The 25,377-nt window shown below is 46.2% G+C and overlaps 1 protein-coding gene across 1 annotated transcript; it reads right to left on the bottom strand.

Moving 5' to 3' along the window:
- Positions 1-2,098: 2,098 nt before the first annotated feature.
- Positions 2,099-25,240, bottom strand: POLR2G (RNA polymerase II subunit G). Its single transcript, XM_044269605.1, has 8 exons — positions 25,106-25,240; positions 21,134-21,243; positions 18,394-18,553; positions 17,611-17,661; positions 14,789-14,854; positions 2,646-2,717; positions 2,508-2,541; positions 2,099-2,292 (listed from the first exon to the last, which is right to left on the bottom strand). Exons 1-8 carry the CDS (start codon positions 25,115-25,117, stop codon positions 2,279-2,281), a joined length of 519 nt encoding a protein of 172 aa, XP_044125540.1. The 5' UTR covers positions 25,118-25,240; the 3' UTR covers positions 2,099-2,278.
- Between the last annotated feature and the right edge of the window lie 137 nt (positions 25,241-25,377).

Raw genomic sequence — 25,377 nt, 5'->3', positions numbered from 1 at the left:
GGTGCGAATGAGCCCTTCAAGGGTTTCTCCAGGAATGCTTTAAAATGGCAACTAGAAACCAGACCTGGAATGTGAATGGAATGGTTTGCTTCCAGCTACCAAGCTGAGTGGGGGAGAATGGGCCTCACTGCCTTAGGCTGAGTTCACACGAGCGTGACAGATTTGGTCCGGATGCGTTCAGGGTGCGTTCAGTTAAACTCGCACCATTTTGCAAGCAAGTTCAGTCAGTTTTGGCTGCAATTGCGTTTAGTTGTTCCGTTTTTTCCGCGCGGGTGCAATGCGTTTTGATGCGTTTTTCACGTGCGTGATAAAAAAACTGAAGGTTTACAAACAACATCTCCTAGCAACCATCAGTGAAAAACGCATTGCATCCGCACTTGCTTGCGGATGCAATGCGTTATTAACGCAGCCCCATTCACTTCTATGGAGCCAGGGCTGCGTGAAAAACGCAGAATATAGAACATGCTGCGATTTTAAAGCATTGCAGAAGTGATCTGTGAAAAAAAAACGCTCATGTGCACAGCCCCATTGAAATGAATGGGTCAGGATTCAGTGCAGGTGCAATGCGTTCACCTACTGCATTGCACCCGCGCGGAAATCTCGCCCGTGTGACCTCAGCCTTAGAGTACAGGCTACTCAGTCTGACGGTAGATCTCACACAGGTTTGCCCCATTATTATCTACTGTAGAGCAGGAACTTTGCTCTACAACATATGGCAATGATGCAATCCTGCCAATGATATGCCATCACGGATAGCATCCCTGCTGCCTGTTCCCATCAGTCATGATGGCATATCACCCACAGGAGTGTATCCTTATAGCAGGATTGTAATTGAGCAATCCTGTGTGAGATGTACCCCTCAGGCTGATGGCTCTATGGAGCCCAGGGAAATGAAGTGAGCCCCTCTCCCCAGTTTGGTAGCTCTAAACAACCCATCATATTCAAATTCTTCAACATGGGGAGATAAAGAGATATGACGGCACTGCCCCAGCTTTCCTCCGCAGCAGTGACACTGAAGACTGCTAAAGGATCTCAGCGGTGCTCAGCCTCGCCAGATAAAATGAACATGAGGTAGGCCAATAAGAGACGGCACTCACCGGTAAGAGTCCAAATATTGCTTTATTCATCCGTGAAAATGCGGATCCAAGAAAAACAGGCAGCAGGGGTGCAGGACGCTACACAGGCATCAGAAAGGCTTTTGTCATGCCTGTGTAGCGTCCTGCTGCCTGTTTTTCTTAGATCCACATTTTCACGGATGAATAAAGCAATATTTGGACTGTTACCGCTGAGTGCCGTCTCTTATTGGTCTACCTCCTATTGAAATTCTAGGTTTGGTTGCTGGTGGCCATTTCAAAGCATTCCTGGAGAACCTTTAATGAGTGAGATGTTTTTAAAGATTTATCATTCTCCCCTCTCTAGGAAGAAAAGGGATGGAAAGGAGTCTTAGGGCTCATTCACACGACAGTTGGTGTTCTGTTCCCGTATTGCAGATCCATAATACACGGGCACCATTCCGTAGTCATTCCACTTCACGGATGCGGACCCATTCATTTCAATGGGTCTGCAAATCCGGAGATGCGGAACGGAAGCACTACAGAGTGCTTTCTGGGGTTCCGTTATGTGCCTCCACACTGCAAAAAGATAGATCATGCTCTTTTTGCGGAACGGAGGGATCGCGGACCCATTCAAGTGAATGGGTCTGCGATCCCCACGGAAGGTGCCCGTGCTCTGATGCCATCAGATGTAAGGCAGCTATTCTATAAGTCAATGTTCGACCCTATAAATAGGCCTCGAGACATGACTAGGATATTAAATAAGCCAGCATCTCATCTGCAGGCAGCTGTTTCGGGGCGATTGCCCCTGATCAGTGCAGAGTAGAGTGCTGGCTTGAGAGTCAAGGCCTATTTAAAGAGTCAAAGACTGACATATAGGAAAGCTGCCTTACATCTGGTGGCATCAGAGCTCATTTGCCTCCCTGGAATTCTGGGAAGAAAGAGCATGTACGGCCTATCAGCCTCCTCACTATTCCCAAGCCGAGAGAGTTCTCCCCCCAAACCCCTTTCTGGGATTCATTCTTTATCAAACAAATTTAAAAAGACACTGTCATCCAATTTCTTTAATAAAATAACATTCTGTCAAAAACAGAGCCCACATATTCAATATCAGAGCCGATACAGCATTAATTCCAGCCGAATTACCACCAGAAATGAAAAACAGCTGAAACACATTATACAGAACGTAAAATAACTTCTTCCAAGTGCAAAAGTCAGAGAGCACCTCAGCTGACCAGACCTGTAAGAGACCAGAGGAGAAGAGGTTAACCAGGAATCAGTTGATTATGTTAAAAGGGTGCCATCACTGATGATAATGACAGAGGTGGGAGACAGATTACAGAGACCCCCCACCATGGTCACTTTAGAATGTAAAGGTACACATGGCAGCAAGCTGCATATTTATTAATACATGAGATTAGTATACTTAGAGGAGGTCTGCTTAGTGGCACTTACCCAGATAATCGTCCATCAGGGAGCCAATAGCGAACTGTAAAGAACAGAGAGAAATTAGGATCCGGAATAAAGCACCGACAGCGCCTGCTGTAAGCCATGGTTCACACAGGAGATTCAGAAAATCCAAACTGCACTTACTATGTCGTTCTTATCCACTCTGGTTCCAACTATTTTAAGGCGAATCTCATCATCCTGCTGAATAACCACATCCTACAAAAAAATAAAAAAAATAATATATATTTATACACACACACACACACACACACACACACTATTCCAACCAATGAACTCTGGACAACACAAATCACCATAGAACCTTTACTAAAAAATCCAATATATACAAAGCATTAGGACAAAAGCCAATCCATACAAATCTCATTGCGTCCGACCTACTCAACAAATGGCCACATATATAACACGCCTATACAGGGAGTGCAGAATTATTAGGCAAGTTGTATTTTTGAGGATTAATTTTATTATTGAACAACAACCATGTTCTCAATGAACCCAAAAAACTCATTAATATCAAAGCTGAATATTTTTGGAAGTAGTTTTTAGTTTTAGCTATTTTAGGGGGATATCTGTGTGTTCAGATGACTATTACTGTGCATAATTATTAGGCAACTTAACAAAAAACAAATATATACCCATTTCAATTATTTATTTTTACCAGTGAAACCAATATAACATCTCATCATTAACAAATATACATTTCTGACATTCAAAAACAAAACAAAAACAAATCAGTGACCAATATAGCCACCTTTCTTTGCAAGGACACTCAAAAGCCTGCCATCCATGGATTCTGTCTGTTTTTTTTTTTTTTTTTTTAAACAATTTTTATTTCGGAAAAATAGGCAGCATACAAGCGTACAATTTACAAGAAATCATGCACGCAGGCATGGATACGTAGTCCGTCTCTCATGATAACATACATAATCGTCCAGCATGCAAGTAGTACGTGCCATATCTGACTTTTCAATTTTCTCCCTCCCTTAACAAGTACCTCCCTCCCCCCCCCCCCCCCAACCTTCTCCCAACTCTCAATGCCATATCAGTTTCTCCCAATAGAATCACTGGGTCAGGTGGTTCGCAGTCAAATGCGGTAACATCAACGCTCCTTACTGTGATCTCCCTCTAGACTACCTCCAGTCCCCCCAATGTGCCCTTCAGTTTCCCCTCCAGATACCACTTAGTATGTACAAAGGGCCTAACAACCTCTGATAATTCTGTCGGTGTCAAAGAATGTATAATAAATCTTTTCCAGGTATGAAAAAACTGCTTTGCGGACCTCTCCTTGCTACCCTCTACATCTAGCCTGTCCAGATACATGACATATTTCATAACCCCCAGTGCTTCTTGAAATGTAGGAACTGTGGGGTATATCCAGTGTCTAAGTATGGTCTTTACCACTGCCAAAAGGAATAAATGTATCCCCTTAATCCTAGTAGAATGGGATATTTCTCCCTTTTCGTCCAGCGGAATATAATGGAAGATACAGTGCAAAGGTGACATTTGCAGTTTTACTCCCCAGACTTGCTGGATATACCCGACAGAGTCTTCCCACAGAGATTTCAAGTGAGGGCAACTCCAAAGCCCATGCAACAAGTTGGCTTTCTGCTGTGAACATTTTGGGCACCATCTCAGATAGTGCGCGGGCGCGTCCCTATAGGACAGATCAAATGCATACGTAGCCTTATGGAGGATCTTAAAGTGCATTTCTCTCCACGTTTCATTTGCGATTGCCTGTCTCACCCTCTCCATCCCTTCCCTCAATTTAGGAGTGACTGCATCTTCCCCTAGTTCTTCTTCCCACCTCTTATATACTTTGTCTCCTATTGGGGTAGAGAGAATATTCTGCATTCTTCTATATAGCTCGGATAAAGAGTTTTCCTGTGCTCCCACCAGAGCCCCAAACCAGGCTAATCTCTCAGGATTTCCCAAAGTCACTGATTGCGCCCTACAATAAGAGTGTATCTGCTTATAGGACAGAAAATGGGAGGCTGGGATCTGATACTGGGATTGGACCTCAGGCCATGATAAAAGCTCAGTACCTCCCTCATTCAGCAAATGACGCAATACAAGAATCCCTTTACCCTTCCACATTCGAAATAAACCCGAATGCCTACCCTCCGGAAATGCTGGGAGATTCCACAGTGGCATATTAGGAGTAATGTACATGGGCAATCTATATAGCTTACGCACGCTTCGCCATGCCGCCAGAGTGTCCTTCAGAACTACATAATCTTTGAACGGTTTAGGGAGGTCTCTTATTCTAGTGTGCAACAAGGCTACCAGATCCCAAGGTGCTACCAATTCACTCTCTAGGGGGGTATTTGACAAAGCTGAGGTGCCTGTCAGCCAATCTCTGACATGCCTAAATAATGAGGCTAGATTATATCTCCTTATTGCATCTGGAGACCTCCTTCCCACTTAGTGAGACAAAGCTTCTCGTATGCTATTCTAGGACGTTTTCCCTGCCAAAGGAACCGTACAAAAGCTCTTTGGATCCTGCTGACATCAATATGAGTCAGTAGAAGGGGTATTGTTTGAAGTGGATAGAGCAATCTTGCGAAGCTTACCATTTTTAACAGGTAAGCCCTTCCGAAAAGCGAAAGAGGCAATCTGGTCCACCTGCCTAGCTCCAATTCTATTTTCCTAATTAGGGGATCATAATTTAGCTTATACAGCGAGGATGGGTATCGCCCTACCTTAATACCTAGATAGGTCAGATACTGAGGTACCACCTCCACATTACAAAGGTCACGGTCTAGCTGGACTTGAGTACCCCTGTTATTTAAGAACAACAGTTGACTCTTGGTGACATTTATCTTGTAACCAGTGGTACCTCCAAAATACTCAAATGTATCCAGTATCTTTTGAAGGTGAAGATGAGGGGAGTCTATAAACAGCAGGATATCGTCCGCAAAGCAGACTACCTTAATCTCTTTCTTGCCTATCCGAATCCCTTTAAAAACATCTGACTGAATCAGGTGCTTCACAAGTGGCTCCAGAGCCAAATTGAACAGGAGAGGAGATAAGGGGCAGCCCTGCCTTGTACCCCTGCCGAGCCGGAAAGGAGCCGATAAAAAGCCGGGTACGCTGACCCGAGCCTGCGGGCTCTGATAGATGTTTTTAACCAGTGATTTGAAAGATCCCTCTATGCCAAAAGCAGACATGGATCTCCACAACCAGTTCCAGTTCACGGTGTCGAATGCCTTCTCAGCATCGACAGACAACAAGGCAGGGCCCCCTCCCACACAATCAGGTCCGTGATGTATATAGTCCTGCGCTACCAATACCGATCTGATATTAGTCACCGCCGCTCTATGTTTAATAAATCCTACCTGATGCGGTCCTATGAGGTATGGCATATGTTGCGCCAATCTATTAGTCAGCAATTTGGTCAGTATTTTAAGGTCTTGGTTTATTAAAGAGATTGGACGGTAAGAGGCGGGCTGCGTCAAATCCTTATCTGGCTTGGGGATGAGCTTGATATATGCCATGTTCCCAGATTGCATGATGCTATGACCCTCCAGGCAACTATTAAACAGCTGTGTCAAAAAGGGGGTAAGTTCTTCTTTGAGCCCCTTATAAAAGTCCGCTCCAAAGCCATCTGGGCCCGGGGCCTTCCCACTGACAAGGGATTTAATTGTATTTTTAACTTCGTCTTCCGTGATCTGGGCATTAAGCTGGGTACACATTTCCGCTGTAAGCCGCGGCAGTGAGGTCTTAGCAATAAGCTCCTCCGCTAAATTAGCATCATAGTCCGCTCGACCGTATAGAGCAGCATAGAATTGCCCAAAGCACTCCACTATTCTGTCTGGGTCTGTAACTCTGTGTCCCGACGCATTTATCACGCTTTTAATATGGGTACTAGGCATATATGGTTTGGCTAAGTTCGACAGCATCCTTCCTGCCATATTGCCATACTTGAATATCTGCGCTTTCCTATGATCCCCAGACAGTTTTGTATTCTGTTCGACATAGTAATCGTAACTGTGTTTAGCCGTTACCCAACGGGTTTTATTAGTATCTGTCGGGCTATTCAGGAAGGTCGTATATGACCGTCTCACCTCTTCTGTCGCTACGTTCAATTTTTGGGCCAGCTTCCTCTTTTTAGCTGCAGCATATGAGATTATGCGTCCCCTAATGACTGCCTTCGCCGTGTCCCAGAATAGGGTATGGTTGTCTCGATGTTCCCTATTAGTATCTGTAAAATCCCACCACCAACCCTTCAACTGCAGGAGGAAATCCTCATCTGTGGCCAGGTAGCTAGGCATGCGCCAAATAAAATCCGTGCCTCTGGGTACATTTTCAGAAAGGGATAGGGACACTGGGGCGTGATCCGATATAAGGATATCTAGTATCTCTGCTCCTTTTACCTTCCCCATCAGTCCCGGTGAGACAAGAGCATAGTCAATTCTAGACCACGACTGATGGGCAGACGAAAAATGAGTAAAAACACGCTCTGCCGGGTTTAGGTGCCTCCATATATCTGTCAGGGCCGTAGATTGCAAGAAGGAGCCCAGCGTCATTCTCTGCACCGTCGCCCCTTGCCTTCTCCTATCTAGTGGCTCTACTCTCCTACAATCTTCCTGAGTGTCGTGAACTACATTTAGATCACCCATCACTATCATATTACCCCGATTTTCCTGCACAATCCTCAGCTCTAGCTCCGAAAAAAAAACTAGCTTGCATGGCATTAGGCCCGTATACATTAAACAGTGTTAGCATGCCTGCATCCGTATCGAGAACCAGCTTCAATAGTCTACCTTTATCATCTCCCTCCGTTGATAACACCTCACATCTAAGCCTCCTGTGGATTAGTATCATCACTCCTGCTTTTCTTCCATCTGAGGAGGAGCCGAATACCTGTCCCACCCACATGCGCCGCATCCGCCAAAAATCGGCCTCCCCAAGGTGCGTCTCCTGGATTAAGGCTATATCAACCTGAAGTCTCTTTAGATGACGTAAAACTGTGATTCTCTTATGTGGAGACCGCAGCCCTCTAACATTCCAGGAGACTAGCTTAATCATTTGAGCTGGGTAGATGGTATTGGTGACATAGAGGCACCTCAGGGAGGCCGAGTCCCGGCAAACAACCCTCCCCATATCCCACAGGGTACACTGCAAAAATGACATGAAATGGCATTACAAACCCCTTCCCCCCTCCCAACATAATCCCGAAAAACACCCAAACCCTCACCTCCCTGAGAAACTGGGAAGTGTCCCAACAAGACAGCAAATCTTTTATGGACTTCACTTTTTTCGCACCGACCTGAGTTAGAGCGCTGCCCTCCCTTAGCTCAGAGTCCATTCCCTAAAACTACTACTCTTTTCACCGACCTCCCCCCCCCCAGACAAAATATAGCCATGGTATTAAACTTGTCTGTTAACCTCTCCCCCACTAAACAGAATCAAAACACGAGGAGCAATAACCCATACATCCCTTACTGAGCTCTCCGCAGGCATGGGTTACCCTCCTCAGCACAGAGTCTCAACTATCTCGGCAATCAGTACATTCATCTCCAATCTGGACTGGAGGCAGGATCCTTCCGTCTTCTTGAAGAGGCTTCAGGCGATGCTCTTGACCGCGCGTTTCTGGAATTACCAAAGCGACTTCCACTCGGTGAGGCCGCTCCTCCGTTAGGCGATCCCCTGGCTAAGTCCCTTGATAGATCACGTTCCTCCAGGGCATCCGCAGCATCAGAAGGTGTAAGGTAAGTATCAATTCCGCCATCTTTCCGAAATACTCTCAGTATCGCCGGATAAATAAGGGCAAATTTAACTTTCTTGTGCACCAGTTCAGTACATATGCGCGAGAAGGCTCTCCTTTTCTTGGATACCTCCATGGAGTAGTCCCCAAAAATTAGGATCTGATGGCCACGCAGTTTGAGCGGCTGCTGGAGCCTTCTATATTTGAACAAGATGGCCTCTTTATCCGCGTACTTCAGATACTTTACTATGGTCGTTCTGGGTCGCCTCTGCGGCTCGGCCTCCAAGTTATCTTGCGGCGGACCAATTCTATGCGCTCTCTCAACTGTTGCTGGGTCCTGTAGTCCCAAGGCTTGCGGCAACTCAACCGAACAAATTCGGGACAGCTGATGCGCAGGAATAGTCTCTGGTAGACCGAGGATACGCAGGTTGCTCCTGCGGGACCTGTTCTCCAAGTCCTCCACCTTGTCTCGGAGCATCTTATTAGAATGTGTAACGTCCCTGAGCTGGGTATGGACTCTCTCCAGCTCGTCCTCCACAATGCCCATCCTCTGCTCAAGCTCTTGCACTTGTTCTGTGTGCTGGGTCACCGTAGCCTGAAGCTGCTGCAGGGAAGTTGAAATTGTGGCTTCCAGAGTGGCTTTAATATCTGGTGCCAGTAGTTTAGCCACCGCTATGGCCATATCTCTGCACGAGGATTCCAGCTCACCAGCCTGCTGAGCGCTATCCAGCTGTGTAAGTATCGACTCCTCCGGCTCTTGCGTCTGAGAATTTTGTGAGGACGAGCGAGTCATCCTCTTCCCGGCGTCCGCCATCTTGCCCCTCTGAGGTTCAGCCAGGTCACGCGGCGGGAGAGGCGAGCAGGTCAGCGGGGTGCCACTGCGCACCACAAACTTCTCCATCTACCCTCCGGTTTGTTGAGGGGAGAAACGGTCGGGGTAATGACGCCCCGGGTCTCGGCTACCCCCGCTGTACTTGTCTGGGGAGACGGAGCTCTCTCTCTGTCAGTGTTTTGATCTGTTCACCATCAACATTGCGTGCAGCAGCAACCACAGCCTCCCAGACACTGTTCAGAGAGGTGCACTGTTTTCCCTCCTTGTAAATCTCACATTTGATGATGGACCACAGGTTCTCAATGGGGTTCAGATCAGGTGAACAAGGAGGCCATGTCATTAGATTTTCTTCTTTTATACCCTTTCTTGCCAGCCACGTTGTGGAGTACTTGGACGCGTGTGATGGAGCATTGTCCTGCATGAAAATCATGTTTTTCTTACCTTGCAGACTTCTTCCTGTACCACTGCTTGAAGAAGGTGTCTTCCAGAAACTGGCAGTAGGACTGGGAGTTGAGCTTGACTCCATCCTCAACCCAAAAAGGCCCCACAAGCTCATCTTTGATGATACCAGCCCAAACCAGTACTCCACCTCCACCTTGCTGGCGTCTGAGTCGGACTGGAGCTCTCTGCCCTTTACCAATCCAGCCATCTGGCCCATCAAGACTCACTCTCATTTCATCAGTCCATAAAACCTTAGAAAAATCAGTCTTGAGATATTTCTTGGCCCAGTCTTGACGTTTCAGCTTGTGTGTCTTGTTCAGTGGTGGTCATCTTTCAGCCTTTCTTACCTTGGCCATGTCTCTGAGTATTGCACACCTTGTGCTTTTGGGCACTCCAGTGATGTTGCAGCTCTGAAATATGGCCAAACTGGTGGCAAGTGGCATCTTGGCAGCTGCCCGCTTGACTTTTCTCAGTTCATGGGCAGTTATTTTGCAACTTGGTTTTTCCACACGCTTCTTGCGACCCTGTTGACTATTTTGAATGAAACGCTTGATTGTTCGATGATCACGCTTCAGAAGCTTTGCAATTTTAAGAGTGCTGCATCCCTCTGCAAGATATCTCACTATTTTTGACTTTTCTGAGCCTGTCAAGTCCTTCTTTTGACCCATTTTGCCAAAGGAAAGGAAGTTGCCTAATAATTATACACACCTGATATAGGGTGTTGATGTCATTAGACCACACCCCTTCTCATTACAGAGATGCACATCACCTAATATGCTTAATTGGTAGTAGGCTTTCGAGCCTATACAGCTTGGAGTAAGACAACATGCATAAAGAGGATGATGTGGTCAAAATACTCATTTGCCTAATAATTCTGCACGTAGTGTATAACTGTGGAGACAGTCAGCAGGGCTGATCTCACATCTCCTTCGATCTGATGTCTTCTGCATCCTTTCATTTATAATACACTTGGATGCATTCTCAATATGTTTTTGTTTCAACCATTTAGTCATCACCTCTCCTGACGTGTTTGTTTCAGTAACTACTGGAATTCCCAATGAAATATCAATTGGGGAGCATCACATCTTATATTAGGGTTGAGCGAATTGACCTTCAGATCATAGATTCAAAGCAGATTCTTAAAAAAAAAAAAAAAAAAAAAAACACACACACACACACACGTTGTAATGCTGTTCCCATGTACAGCATTAAAATGTATGTGCTCCTTGTAGAACAACTTTGTCCCAACCAAAGTTGCACGAGACTTCGGTATTTCTATCTGCGTATTTGAAAAAAGGGTTAAAATAGGAATCCAAAGTTAGTTTTGGTACTGGCTGGGTCCAATTTTAAAATGTTTTAAATACGCAGATCGGTAAATTACTACGGTATTCCTAAGTCTTGCGCGAGTTTGGCCGAAACAAAGTTTTCCTACATGCAGCACATACATTTTAATACTGTACCAGAAACAGCATTACAAAAGCAGTTTAAAGGGAGCCTTCCACCTCCACATGGCCATACTCCGTGCTTACATTGTCCTATAGCACACCTATACATGAATGTAATGGTACCTTAGCCATTTTCTTTAGACTTGCAGAAGCTGGAAAAACAGTTTAAAGGGATTATATATAAAATGAGGCAAGTAAGGTGCCCAAGGGGCTGTTACTAACGTTTCTGGTGCCCATCCACGCCCACTGTGGAGGAGCCCAGCACCGCCGGCATCCTCCAAATTTCCTCCCCAACGTCAAAAGATTAGAGCGCCGTAATCTCACGCATGTGCGAGTATGCCGCATGTCAGTGCTGGCATAGTGTTCCTTCCCTGTGCTGGCATCAGCCTCAGGGAACGAACTGCGCATGCGCTAGCTGCAAGATTACGGCGCAGTAATTTTGTGATGTCGGGGAGTAAGGAGAAGATTTGGAGGATGCGGGCGGTGCTGGGCACCTTCACGTTAGAAACAGCCCCTTGGGCACCTTACTTGCCCCATTTACAAAAATATATTTTATATAGTTTTTTGACACCATTAAAGCAGAGAGCTATGGAAAATGTATATTGTGGACGTGCTAGCGGCGATCTTGCAGCGCATGTGCGCAGCTCTATAGGAAAAATCCAGGTGACAGAAACCCTTTAATTCATATGCAAATGAGCACTCGCAAGTGCCCAGGGGCGACGTTCACCGTGTTGGAGCCCAGGCTGCTCTACATTTTTTTTTTTTCATTGTTTTCCCGCCCCAGCCTCTGCCTGCCCTCTTATTCTCTTGTGCCATCCTTCAGTCTGGCCGAGATTCCGCGCCTGCGCACTGCGATGCCCATTGTGGGCACTGCATCGCTATAACTACTGCGCATGCGCTGGCGAACAGCATGAAACCAGTTGCAAGGGGGCGGTCAGCAGCGCATGCGCAGTAGGTGACTAACGCCCTATAACGAATCGACCTTTGATCTGGTACTAGTACGGCACTGGTCAGGGAAGAGTTAAAGGGCTATCCTCAAGGTAGTTTATCACTATCAGATCAGTAGGAGTCTTACACCCCCCTGTTGATCAGCTGTTAAGTTGTAGCTCCAGCACTGGAACTAAACAGCTCTGCCCATTGTGTAGTGGAGGAAGCCGATCACTGCAGTGCTGCTACTAGTTACGTGAATGACAGCAGCTCCGTCCACAGCAAACCTGAGCTACAGGGTAACAGCTGATTGACTGGCCTATCCACTGGCTATCACTAACAAAATCTTGGAACTCCCATTTAGTAGGAACTGTGGAAGGCCGGGTCTTTAAAGATCGCACCCGCTCCCGAGCAGAGCGGGCACCGTAGCCACGGGGTGCCAGCCGTTTCATATAGCAGACACCTGCGGCTAATGTCACATTACACTTTAGATGCTGTGGTCAATCCTGACCACAGCATCTGAGCGCTGTAAATACTGGAAGAACATGCTTCCGGTAATGCTCCGGCTCCCTGTGCGGTGATCGGAGGCGCAACCCCCGTCATAGTGAATGAGAGGAGGCTGCTGCTCAATATTTTCTATGGAGCCCTTGCTTGTAGCAGGCTATGTGAATGGAAGAGAAAACTAAAAATCCTGTTCTGGGAAGGCAGGGAGCGCAAAACAAAAGTGTAAGAACAAAGACGGAACCGTGGTCACTATTGAAATAGGCATCTGAGGGACTATATGGCCAGGATCAGAGTTATCTTGTTGTAAGTAGTATAACACAGCCAGCATGCACCAGGTGCGGAGAGGCCTCTGCTCCTGAGCCCGCTCTATACATACCCAGTGCATCTACACGCAAGTCAGATTGCGTTAAGGTGGTTTAACGGCGCTGGCTGCTCTGGCTTAAAATACCAGTGCACGGCGCGCTGATCGGGCGGGTGCAGGAGCAAATAGCCAGACCCCTGTTGTACACGCCGGCATCGGTGAAAACACTAGCATTAGCCCTAGATGTGCTGCGGTCAGCGCTGACTACAGCATGTGCAATGTCCATGCAAGGAGGGAGCACCCATCGGGTCCCCGTGCTGCTGCGACGGCAGTCCAAGGCCTTCCCAAGGCATCGTGGCTGCCATCAGTGTTAGCCTGTGATATCCAGCCCCCTGGATCTCACAGGCAGGAAGGCTGGAAGTGCATTACAGTGTAATACACTTACAGCCAATGCATTACAATACAGAAGTTTGTAAAGTTAAAATATATATATATACACACACACACACAAACAATGGCACCCGTAAATCAATCCATAAAAATCTGCGCTGCAAAAGCCTCTCCTTCTGTTCTGAATCCTGCCATGTGCCCCCACAGCAGTTTACCACCACATATGGATAACAAATTATGGAGTGCTTTTTCTCCTGTTACCCCTTGTGAAAATGAAAAATTTTGGGGCTAAAGCAACATTATAAATTGGATGAAATGAAACTTTTCATTTATAGTCAAGTGTTTCCAAATTCCGTAAAACGCTTAGTACCCCCCACCCACTAATATATTATTTAAGGGGTGTAGGGGTACACCAGGGTTTCTTCAAATACAAAATGGTGCCCACTCTAGCAAAATCTTCCTCCAAAATCCATATGGCGCTGCTTTCCTTGACCACTGGGACATGCCCATAGAGCAGTTTACCGACACATATCGGGCACTTCTGTAAACTGCAGAATCAGAGTAAAGCCGAATGCACACGGCCGTGTTTCACAGCCGAGAGCGGTCCGTGGTAACACGGGCTGGATTCCTGCTGAGAGCCGTGCGCTTCCTGCTGCCGCCGCAGTACAGTAATACACTGGTATGATCTATACCAGTGAATTACTGTACTGCGGCAGCAGGAAGCTCACGGCGTCATAGCAACCAATGACGCTGTACGCTCCAGCTCTCAGCAGGAATCCAGCCCGTGTTACCACGGACCGCTCACGGCTGTGTAACACAGCCGTGTGCATTCGGGCTTATGCATATTGCGTTTTATTTTGCTGTTAACCCTTGCTGTGTTGCAAGAAAAAAGATTGATTAACCTCTTGGGGACACATGACGTACCAGTACGTCATGATGTACCGGCACTTAAGGACACATGACGTACCAGTACGTCATGTGTAGTTCCAATCACCGCCGCGCGGTGATCAGAACTGGGTGCCTGCTGAAATCAATCAGCAGGCACCCTGGGACAATGCGTACATTTGCCCCAATTTTTCTATTTTTTTTGTAAATTTGGTAGTTTTTTTTTATAAATAAAAATGAATTTTTGTTACTCCATTTTACCAGTGTCATGAAGTACAATACGTGACGAAAAAAATATCTCAGAATGGCCTGGATAAGTAAAAGAGTTTGAAAGTTATTCACACAAAGTGACACTGGTCAGATTTGCCAAAAAATGGCCTGGTCCTTAAGGTAAAAATGAGCCCAGTCCCTAAGGGACATAAAAAAAATAAAAAATAAAAATAACATAATAATCTACCAAAAAAAGTGAAATTTTTAAATTTCACCTCCATTTTCCTTTAGTTCTTGTGGAACACCCCAAGGGTTAACAAAGTGTGTAACATCAGTTTTGAATAATTTGAGGGGTGTAGTTTCTAAAAAGGATTATTTTATAAATAAAAGGTGAAATATCGACTCAAATTTGCCACCATCATGAGAAGTACAATGTGTCACGAGAAAACAATCTCTGAATGCCTTGGATAAGTTAAAGCGTTCCAAAGTTATTACCACAAAGTGACGCATGTCAGATTTGCAAAAAGTGGCCTGGAATTTAAGGTGAAAAGTGGCTCGGTAGTGAAAGGGTTAATATACAGACAGTGTAAATAAAATTAATAAAAAGAATGCGTGTATAAATCTTACCTCATCTACAGTCTTATAACATGGTGGGTTAGAATTCGGATCAAACTCCATTTCAGATGGGATGGACTGAAACAAGGATGAAAAGACAAAACTCACCTTTACAGCAGAAAAAGGCTTAAAAGGGACTGACACTTTCTGGCTACCTGTGACCAATGTGTAGGCAAGATGACTATATGGCACTTACTAGTATAGACTCGTAGCTATTCTGTGCAGTTTGCTATATTTCAGAAGCCATGTCCCCTTGTTAGGTAAATCTTCTGTCACATCCATAAGATGGCTGCTGATGGAGGGTCATGTGACCAGACACATGACTCGGCCTCCTCCAGTAATACAGTGCACCTGCACTAAACTCCCCACAGTGCTAGTTCAGATGACTGGAGGAGACATCACATGAAGGCGATTCGCCTAATCACAAGACCTGGCAAACAAGGAGGCATACCCTTAGAAATATAGAAAATGGAGTACAATTTTAAAATCCAGATTAGTAAGTGCGTAGTCGTCTTACAAACACATTGGTCAGAGCATCTTGAAAGCGGCCCGCCCCCCCAATACAGCTTTTCCCCCACCAGTTTGTGTATGGCAATCACCTGAAACTTTTAAAGGGGTTGTCCGAGATGTTAAGATTGATGGCTTATCCACAGGATAGGTCATCAATATATGTTTGGTGGGGTTCTGACCCCGAGCACCCGCAGCCAATCAACTTTTTGAACCAGCTGTGGTGTTTGATGAGGACCACAGCCTCTCCACATGGCCTAAGCGGAGCTCAGTCCTATTCAAAAGAATGAGGTGTAATCCCAAGCACAGCCTTTATATACGCTGAGCTTGGTAAGAGTGCCACGGCCTCTTCAGGCATCTGATCGCCGGGGGTCGGACTCCAATATCAACATTTCTGATAACCCTTTTAATGTCATTAATGGTTAACTTTAAAATCATTCTGCCCTTGCCATCGACAAATCACAAGACAGAGATGTGTTTCAGACTAGCCCAGACTCCCAGAAATACAACTCTAAAAAGAAACCTGATACATACAATGTCAAGCATTAGTCTTAACATAGCAACTCAGAGACTGCTATCTACTGGTGATTAATAAGACAGTGAACCTCTTTAAACTGATACCACCAGTTTCATTAAAGTGTAACTGCCGTTTCATTTTTTTTTTTATACGCTAATGGTATAGTACACCCTACTGTATAAGTGCTTTTGTGCTTTAAAATTTAATCATTTTCAGTTTCACCTGATAACGCCCACAAATGTGTGCCCCTTTCCTATTCTGCAGCCGTCTCCTCTGTATTATAAACAAGTGACGGGAGAGCACTGGGAGGAGGCGCACAGCCCCGAGTGCCTGGGCTCTGGCAGAAAGTGGAGGGGGGAGAGCTGCTTTAGGCTACTTTCACACTAGTGGCATGGACCTCCGGCAGGCTGTTCCATCAGGTGAACAGCCTGTCGGACCCGTCCTGCGCTAGTGACAGTGTGCCCCCGGACTGCTGCTCCATCCCCATTGACTATAATGGGGCAGGGGCGGAGTCACGGCAGCCCACGGTGAGAGGCTGCCGGAATAAAACTAGTACATGTCCGACATTTATCACCGCGCTCTGCCGTGCGTCCGCTGGAACTTTGCACCGCCCCCATTGTAGTGAATAGGGACGGAGCAGCAGTCTGGGGGCACACAGTCACTAGCGGCAGGACGGATCCGACAGGCTGTTCACCCGCTAGTGTGAAAGTAGCCTTAGATGAGGATATCTCCTGAATGGTAGCAGCAAACATGCAACTGTTTGAAAGCTGACATTCCAGGCTTCCATACAAGACCAGAATGACAGCTAAAGTCCAAGCAACAGAGGAGAAATCACTGTTAGAAAGTCGGGAATAATCGCGGGTAAAATCTGCTTTTACTTTGACTGTCTGCTTGATTCACAGCATCCTGATTTCTATCAGTAATATCTTCAACTGTACTGAACAGATTGCCGTCATTCTGGTATTGCCTGAAAGCTTGGAATGTCAGCTTTCAGACAATACAAAGCCATAGCTGGTACCAAACCAGAGATATGAGCAGTTAAAGCGGACAACCCCCTCCCGTCAGTGTGGAGGAGAATGAGGGACCAGCGGCAGAGCTGACAGGCTGCAGAAGTTGAGAAAAATACATGGAAACTTGTGTGACATCATCAATATAGTGATCCACATAATAAAATTAAGGCATTTTTACCACAAAGTGAACACCATAAAGAAAATTCCACAAAATGTAAAAAAAAAAAAATTTAAAAAAAAATGTATCTTTCCCCCTAAAATTATTAAACACACTATATATACACCCCAAAATGGTAAAAAAAAAATATAATTTAACGTGACAATTAATAGGCTAAAACAAATGCTTACTGATTTTATGTAATTGCAGGGCTTGTCTGGTTAGGGGTATGTGAGAGGATACATACACACTGCTCTGGGGTAGTGATCTGCATTCTGATTGGTCTTGTCTGTCTCTGGTTAGCTGTATGTGAGAGGATACACACTGCTCTGGGGGGGGGGGGGGGAGTTATCTGCATTTTGCTTGGTCCTCCTAGTTCAGGAGGAGAGCAAGGGCTTATGGGAAGTGAGGGCAGGGCAAAGATCACCACAGGAAGTGCAGCAGATGCCATTTTGGGTAGAAGCTGAAATGCAGGCACAGAGAAATAGGATTGCCAAGAACTAAATACAGACATCAGAAAGGTAAAATTACCTGAAAAATAAAGCTTCATGAATATCTTCCCTTCCGCATCACATGTTAGGAATTTCATTTTTTTGTAGTGAAATGGCAGTTACACTTTAAGATATGGAACTTTTATGCTTACATGTCTAGAGATAAAACACGCCATAGGTCCAATTTCTGTGAACAATCCAACCTGAAAACAGAAACAAACCTTTATTGAAGGGGTAATCTACAGTAAAGTGTTCCTTCCATTACTCTAGCATTCCTCTTTGGATAGGTTTTTCCATTATCCCCCATGCTTGAATCCTACTGGTTTGTCAGAGGCATGATGGGACAGCAGAACTAAGGGCAGCGAGATGTGTCCCGACATCGGCAGATCATGACACTAACCACAACCCTGGTTCTTACCAAGAACGCGTCCCAAATTACATGGTTCCAACGCAGGACGTAACTCAACACAGATTTGTCCCAGGGTAACATGTTAGGCTAATAACATTAGAATAAGGCATTTTTGATAAATAGTGGCGTTTGGGGAAAGTGATAATACAGAGATATCTGTTGGGCGGGATACACTTCTGATACTAAAGATGGGCTGCTCGTACAGCCAAAAGCCTCCAAAGGTTCAATAAAAACCCCAAACCTTCTCTAATACAGTCCACAAGAGGCAGAGCTCCAAGTTTAATCAAAAGAAACCCAGAGCTGTATTCACCCAATGAACAGTAACATGTTTCCAAGCCCAACAGAGTTGTGTTTAGCAGAGTCCTCCAGAGGTGTCTGTCAGGGCGTCTACCTCCAAGGATTCACCAGAATAAGCCTACATTTCTAGGTGTATGGATATATTTTTGTGTTGTTCAGTGCAGCTACATTCAGATCTATACAACAGGCAACTCAAAAGGGATGTGTAAGTTGTGCATAGCCCACTCACCTTATTGACTTGGGTAACTACGGCATCTACTACTTCTCCCTTAAAGGGGCGGAAAACAATAGCCTTATATTTGACAGGATACAGCACAAAGCCTCTGCCAGGCTGGATAACACCAGCACCAATATTGTCAATGGTGGTGACCGCGATCACAAAACCATACCTGAGAAAGGAGAAGAATAAATGGGGCATGAAGACCAGGGAACAGACTGTAGAAATGGAAAAGGTGCTGCAGTGGTTTTCCAGGGCTCTTACAATGATGACCTATCCACAACCTCTTCATATAGCTGATCGGCAGCAGTACCGGGTGTCAGACCCCCACTGATTAGGTACTGATGATCTATCCTGAGTAGAGTTGTTGCGATACCAAATTTTTTATTCTATTTCGACACCATAAAAAAAGTATTGCGATACCACACGAAAAAAAAAAAAAAAAAGCCACGTGCATTCCGCATTAAAAAAAAAAATTTAATTAAAAAAAATGGCGAATCTTGCAGGGTTTTTTTCACCACAGATTTTTTTCTATTTTAATAGTTTGGACTTTTCGGACGTGGCGATATGGTTATTTATTGTTTATATATAATTTATACTTAATATTTTGGTCTGTTTTTACTTTTTAAGAACTATTTCCCCCCTTAGGGGCTAGAACCTGGGATTTTTTCATCCCTTGTCCTATTCACCTTGATAGAACTCTATTAGGGTGAATGGGACCTCACACTCTCCCTGCTGCCCTGTGCTCTGTTCACACAGCAGCAGGGAGCCGACCATGACACCCAGGGCTTCAGTAGCGTCCTGGCTGCCATTCTAACCGATCAGAGCCCCAGGATTACACTCCTGGGGCTCCGTTTAGAAGCTGCCACTGCACCACCAATGAGGAGGAGGGGACCCTGTGGCCACTGCCACCAATGACTAATACTGGGGGGGCACACTGCCGCTGATCACAGCTCCCTGTCAGAGCAATGGAGAGGAGACATCAGCTTCTATCCTGGGTGTTCCTTCTCGAAGCTGATGTCTCCTCCCCATCGCTCCTATAGTAGTGATTAGCATACAGAGCAGGAGACAGTAATAGGGGCACAGCGGGCGAACAGAGCGGCGCCCAGGAATAATAGTAGGTGCAGGAAGATCCCTGAGCGCCGCTCTATGTAGCCTGGTAACTTAACTAAGTACAAACCCCAAAAAAAAAAAAAAAAAAAAAGGTCCTCCTATCATTGGTGGCGCAGCACGCCCTCCTCTCCTCTGCCCCTCTCTCTCCATTGGCAGCAGCGGCACAGAGGAGAGGGAGTGACTCCTTCTCCCCTGTGCTGCTGAGAGAACATGAGCGCGCTCATGTTCAGAGATACTAGACTGCGCAGCAGCGCATGCTAGTAGGGGTGGGCAATATGCCCTAAAATCTATATTGCGATATAAAGTATGTGCGATATATATCGCGATATATTATTTTCTATATCATTATCATTGCAGCCCAGGCCTTGAGAAGAGTCCTGGTTATACATAATCTCCTGCTCTCTCGCCCACCTGCTGATGATTAGTAGTTCTCTCCTAGAGAGAAAGGGAGAAAACTAGGTAGAAAACTGTCAGTCATCAGCAGGAGAGCAGGAATTCATGAATAACCAGGACTCTTCTCACGTGGCCAGGACTCTTTTCCAGGCCCATTCTGCAATGATTGTGAGGTTGGTTCTCGGCAACCACTTTTAACCTATAAATGACAGACTTCTGACATCAACTCACCTGTCTCTACGTTATACTGCCGTTAGTATGGGCATCATAAAGATGATGACAGGTTCCCTTTAATGCTAGTGTGAATCTAGCCTGACTTATAATGCGGTCTGCCAGGTTCTGTCATGGTTTCTTGGGGTGCTACTCTTTCTGCTGACAGTGCCAGCAAAGCGTATTCATGGAAGAGGCCGAATTCCCACCTCAGTTCCCAAAGAAAACAAGCTGTACTCATGTGTAACTGATCTGGCCTTCCATTCCTAGAGTATACAGAATACAGGTGATTGGCAGGAATCTGATGGACGACACATATATAGACACTTGAGACAGAGGAAACACAGCAGGTTTTCCTTTGTCTCTGCAGTGTTCTGGATTTGCTGCTGATTTCATCCTCTACATGGAAAAGGGTGAAATCCAGAAGAGAAGTGCAGCATGCCTTGGATTTAGGTAGTTACAGGTTTTACATTATTTTTTTACAGCAGGTGGATAAAAGGTTTCTTAAAATTTCACCCACTTTACAGGTGCTGTGGATTCCCCGCACACAATTCGGCAGCATATCCGCTACCTGAGAACACACCTCAGGCTACTTTCACACTCACGTTTGGTGTGGATCCGTCATGGATCTGCACAGACGGATCCGTTCAGATAATACACCCGTCTGCATCCGCTCAGAACGGATCCGTTTGTATTATCTTTAACATAGCCAAGACGGATCCGTCTTGAACACCATTGAAAGTCAATGGAGGACAGATACGTTTTCTATTGTGCCAGATTGAGTCATAGAAAACTGATCCGTTTGGCTCAGTTTCGTCAGACGGACCCCAAAACTCTGCTTGTCCGCCTCCACAGCAGAATGGAGATGGAACGGAGGCAAACTGATGCATTCTGAGCGGATCCTTTTCCATTCAGAATGCGATAGGGAAAAACTGATCCGTTTTGGACCGCTTGTGAGAGCCCTGAACGGACATCACAAACGGAAACCAAAACTCCAGTGTGAAAGTAGCCTTAACCCATTATCAGTGCCACTTACTTGCCAGTACAAGTCCCTTCCACCTCGGTGAAAAGCTTTTGCTTTACAGTGTTGAGAAGGTTTGGCCCAAAGTATCTTGGATGTAGAAGAATTTCATGTTCCAGTGAAATCTATGGAAGAATAGCATAAATGAAACAATATCTACAAGTACAATGCACCTCTATACTCTCAGGGCTCTTTCACGCAAGCGAGTTTTCTGTCTGGGTGCCATGCGTGTAGCATCTGGACTGACTCCTGACCCATTTACTTCAATGGATCTGTGCACATGAGCATCATTTTTCACACTATCTCTGTTCAGGAAAAAAAATAACAGCATATTCTGTATTGTGCATTTTTCACACAGCCCTTCCTCCTTAGAAGTGAATAGGGATTGCGTGAAAAGCGAAAAGCATCTGAATGCAATTCACTTTTCACTGATGGTTGGTAAGAAGTGTAGATTGTTATTCTTCAGTCCGGACAGGAAAAAACGCACACACTGAACAGAATCTCAGAAAAACGGATTGAGCTTGCCTGCAAAACCACCAGCTTTTCCCTGAAGAGATCTATAAACGAAAGAGCAAGTGGAGATAATATTCCAAAATATCACTTTCACTCAAATATAAAAATGGGGAAAAGACAGGTTGGTAGACAGTATACAGAGAAGCACAGGGCAGTATACACAATTGCGTAACCATGCGTGTCCACGTAAAGATAAGCATGGATAACCTACAGGTAAAGGTGATTATGGTACACGGACAACCAAATCTGCATAGCAAGTAGTGGAAATGACCCACAAGGGGGGTATATGCTATATGGCAGAATAAATAAATAACTGGTTGCTCATGAATAACACCTCACATCAAGGAAAGATGGACAGCCAAGACCAAGACATATAATAACATGTCACAAATAAAGTCGGTCACTGGATATCAGGATATAATGATGCCCCACCGGATAATATCCTGGGCCTAATATGGATGTGATGTGAGACCATGTATAGAGGTACCGTAGTGCTATACATGGAACGTACCTGAGGATATGATGAACACAATAAGGTAAAGCCCTAAGCGCAAGACCTCGACGCGCGTTTCACCTCAGCGGCTTCGTCAGGAGGTCCGGATGCGGACACATTCTGCGGACGTGTGAATGGAGCCTTTACACTGCGCTTTACCTTTCTGCTATTGAGATCCGTCAGATGATCTCAAAACCAGAGGAAAATGCTTCAGTTTTGTCCCCATTCATTGTAAAAGGGGGTAAAACAGAACAAACAGGAGCGGGGTACACCAGAATGCACTCCGGTCCATTTTGTTGCGTTCCCATGCTGGACACAAAACACAAAGTAAGTCAATGGTGCCGGATCTGTTTTTTTGGACATAAAGAAAAACGGATCTGGCGTCCATTGTCTTTCAATGGTTTAAAGTGCCGGATCCACCTTGTTCATTTTAGAGATAATACAACCAGATCCATTCTGAACAGATGCAGATTGCAGACAGTTGTATTATTTACCGGATGCGGTTTTGCTGATCCCCTGCCAGATCCAGCAAAAACGCAGATGTGAAAGTAGCCTAAAGCCATTCTGCCACTTATATAAGAATGAATTCCTGCCGGACAACTCCCTCTATGTGCGCTGCGCTACTCCGCTTCTCTATCTCAGGTTGTAGCGGTGTTGCAGTAACGGCCTAGTATTGGGGCCCATACTCACGCAAGGTTCGATGTTCGAGTATATTCACACACAGCAGATTTGCTATAGATTTTTCTGCAACTGAAAATCTGCTCATCTGAATGGGGAGATTTTGGCAGCAAGCATGATGAATTTGATAGCGACAGAAAGTCCTGCTGTGTGTGAACATACCCTTACTGCTTTGTACTGGTCCAAAAGCAGCTCTGAATATTGGTAGGACATGTTCACACTGCAGATTTTCCGTCCCGGGTTTGCCACAAACTCCATGTGGAATCCACTCACAATCAATGGGGATCTGCACTGTATTTCACAAGCAGCAGAAATCTGAAAGAGCGCACTGGGTTTTCTGTGTGAACATGCCCTTAGCTCCAGATCAGGGGCAGTCAGGTACTGGGGTGCAGCCTGTAGGAGCCATTGGGTTTTCTGTGTGAACATGCCCTTAGCTCCAGAACAGGGGCAGTCAGGTACTGGGGTGCAGCCTGTAGGAGCCATTGGGTTTTCTGTGTGAACATGCCCTTAGCTCCAGAACAGGGGCAGTCAGGTACTGGGGTGCTGCCTGTAGGAGCCATTGGGTTTTCTGTGTGAACATGCCCTTAGCTCCAGATCAGGGGCAGTCAGGTACTGGGGTGCAGCACTGCAGCCTGTAGGAGCCATTAGGTTTTCTGTGTGAACATGCCCTTAGCTCCAGATCAGGGGCAGTCAGGTACTGGGGTGCAGCACTGCAGCCTGTAGGAGCCATTAGGTTTTCTGTGTGAACATGCCCTTGGCTCCAGATCAGGGCAGTCAGGTACTGGGGTGCAGCCTGTAGGAGCCATTAGGTTTTCTGTGTGAACATGCCCTTAGCTCCAGATCAGGGGCAGTCAGGTACTGGGGTGCAGCACTGCAGCCTGTAGGAGCCATTAGGTTTTCTGTGTGAACATGCCCTTAGCTCCAGATCAGGGGCAGTCAGGTACTGGGGTGCAGCACTGCAGCCTGTAGGAGCCATTAGGTTTTCTGTGTGAACATGCCCTTAGCTCCAGATCAGGGGCAGTCAGGTACTGGGGTGCAGCCTGTAGGAGCCATTGGGTTTTCTGTGTGAACATGCCCTTAGCTCCAGATCAGGGGCAGTCAGGTACTGGGGTGCAGCCTGTAGGAGCCATTGGGTTTTCTGTGTGAACATGCCCTTAGCTCCAGATCAGGGGCAGTCAGGTACTGGGGTGCAGCACTGCAGCCTGTAGGAGCCATTAGGTTTTCTGTGTGAACATGCCCTTAGCTCCAGATCAGGGGCAGTCAGGTACTGGGGTGCAGCCTGTAGGAGCCATTGGGTTTTCTGTGTGAACATGCCATTAGCTCCAGATCAGGGGCAGTCAGGTACTGGGGTGCAGCACTGCAGCCTGTAGGAGCCATTAGGTTTTCTGTGTAAACATGCCCTTAGCTCCAGATCAGGGGCAGTCAGGTAATGGGGTGCAGCACTGCAGCCTGTAGGAGCCATTGGGTTTTCTGTGTGAACATGCCCTTAGCTCCAGATCAGGGGCAGTCAGGTACTGGGGTGCAGCCTGTAGGAGCCATTGGGTTTTCTGTGTGAACATGCCCTTAGCTCCAGATCAGGGGCAGTCAGGTACTGGGGTGCAGCACTGCAGCCTGTAGGAGCCATTAGGTTTTCTGTGTGAACATGCCCTTAGCTCCAGATCAGGGGCAGTCAGGTACTGGGGTGCAGCCTGTAGGAGCCATTGGGTTTTCTGTGTGAACATGCCATTAGCTCCAGATCAGGGGCAGTCAGGTACTGGGGTGCAGCCTGTAGGAGCCATTGGGTTTTCTGTGTGAACATGCCATTAGCTCCAGATCAGGGGCAGTCAGGTAATGGGGTGCAGCACTGCAGCCTGTAGGAGCCATTGGGTTTTCTGTGTGAACATGCCCTTAGCTCCAGAACAGGGGCAGTCAGGTACTGGGGTGCAGCACTGCAGCCTGTAGGAGCCATTAGGTTTTCTGTGTGAACATGCCCTTGGCTCCAGATCAGGGCAGTCAGGTACTGGGGTGCAGCCTGTAGGAGCCATTAGGTTTTCTGTGTGAACATGCCCTTAGCTCCAGATCAGGGCAGTCAGGTACTGGGGTGCAGCCTGTAGGAGCCATTAGGTTTTCTGTGTGAACATGCCCTTAGCTCCAGAGCAGGGCAGTCAGGTACTGGGGTGCTGCCTGTAGGAGCCATTGGGTTTATAGGCAGTCTCCATAGAAGTCAAAGAAAGGGATCATTTCCATGGCCTCCTGGCTCGTAGGATTCGCTCAGCACTAACTATAACCATATACAGGCCACAAGTAAGACATTATATACTCACGTGATAAAACATAGCGCTCCGACCGGTGCGATACACAGGAAACGCTTCTGTCTCCACAGCGCGATCAATAAAGCTTGTTGAAACTAGTTGTTCCAGGGCGGTGTTTCCGCACTTTACGTCACACCATGTGGGAAGTGACGTAGCGACGACGATGTGTAACTGCCTCTGCTCCGCTTACTGCTGCACTTTGCGGAATATGCGGGGTTTTCACACACGAGAAGAGGACCACCGGACTGCCGCGTTATAAAAGAACGAATACAAGCCGTGTAGGG

This window comes from Bufo gargarizans, chromosome 10 (genome assembly GCF_014858855.1).
Source record: "Bufo gargarizans isolate SCDJY-AF-19 chromosome 10, ASM1485885v1, whole genome shotgun sequence".
Classification (NCBI taxonomy): domain Eukaryota; kingdom Metazoa; phylum Chordata; class Amphibia; order Anura; family Bufonidae; genus Bufo; species Bufo gargarizans.
The sequence above is the reverse complement of the archived record's forward strand: the minus strand, read 5'-3'. Positions and strand labels throughout refer to the sequence as shown.

What these genes read in the sequence shown, in the direction of transcription:
- POLR2G (XM_044269605.1), bottom strand. An exon ending in GAAGGGACTTGTACTGGCAA is followed by an intron (nt 18,554 to 21,133) that starts GTAAGTGGCACT and finishes CTCCTTTCTCAG; the next exon opens with GTATGGTTTTGTGATCGCGG. An exon ending in GAGTGGATAAGAACGACATA is followed by an intron (nt 2,542 to 2,645) that starts GTAAGTGCAGTT and finishes TGTTCTTTACAG; the next exon opens with TTCGCTATTGGCTCCCTGAT.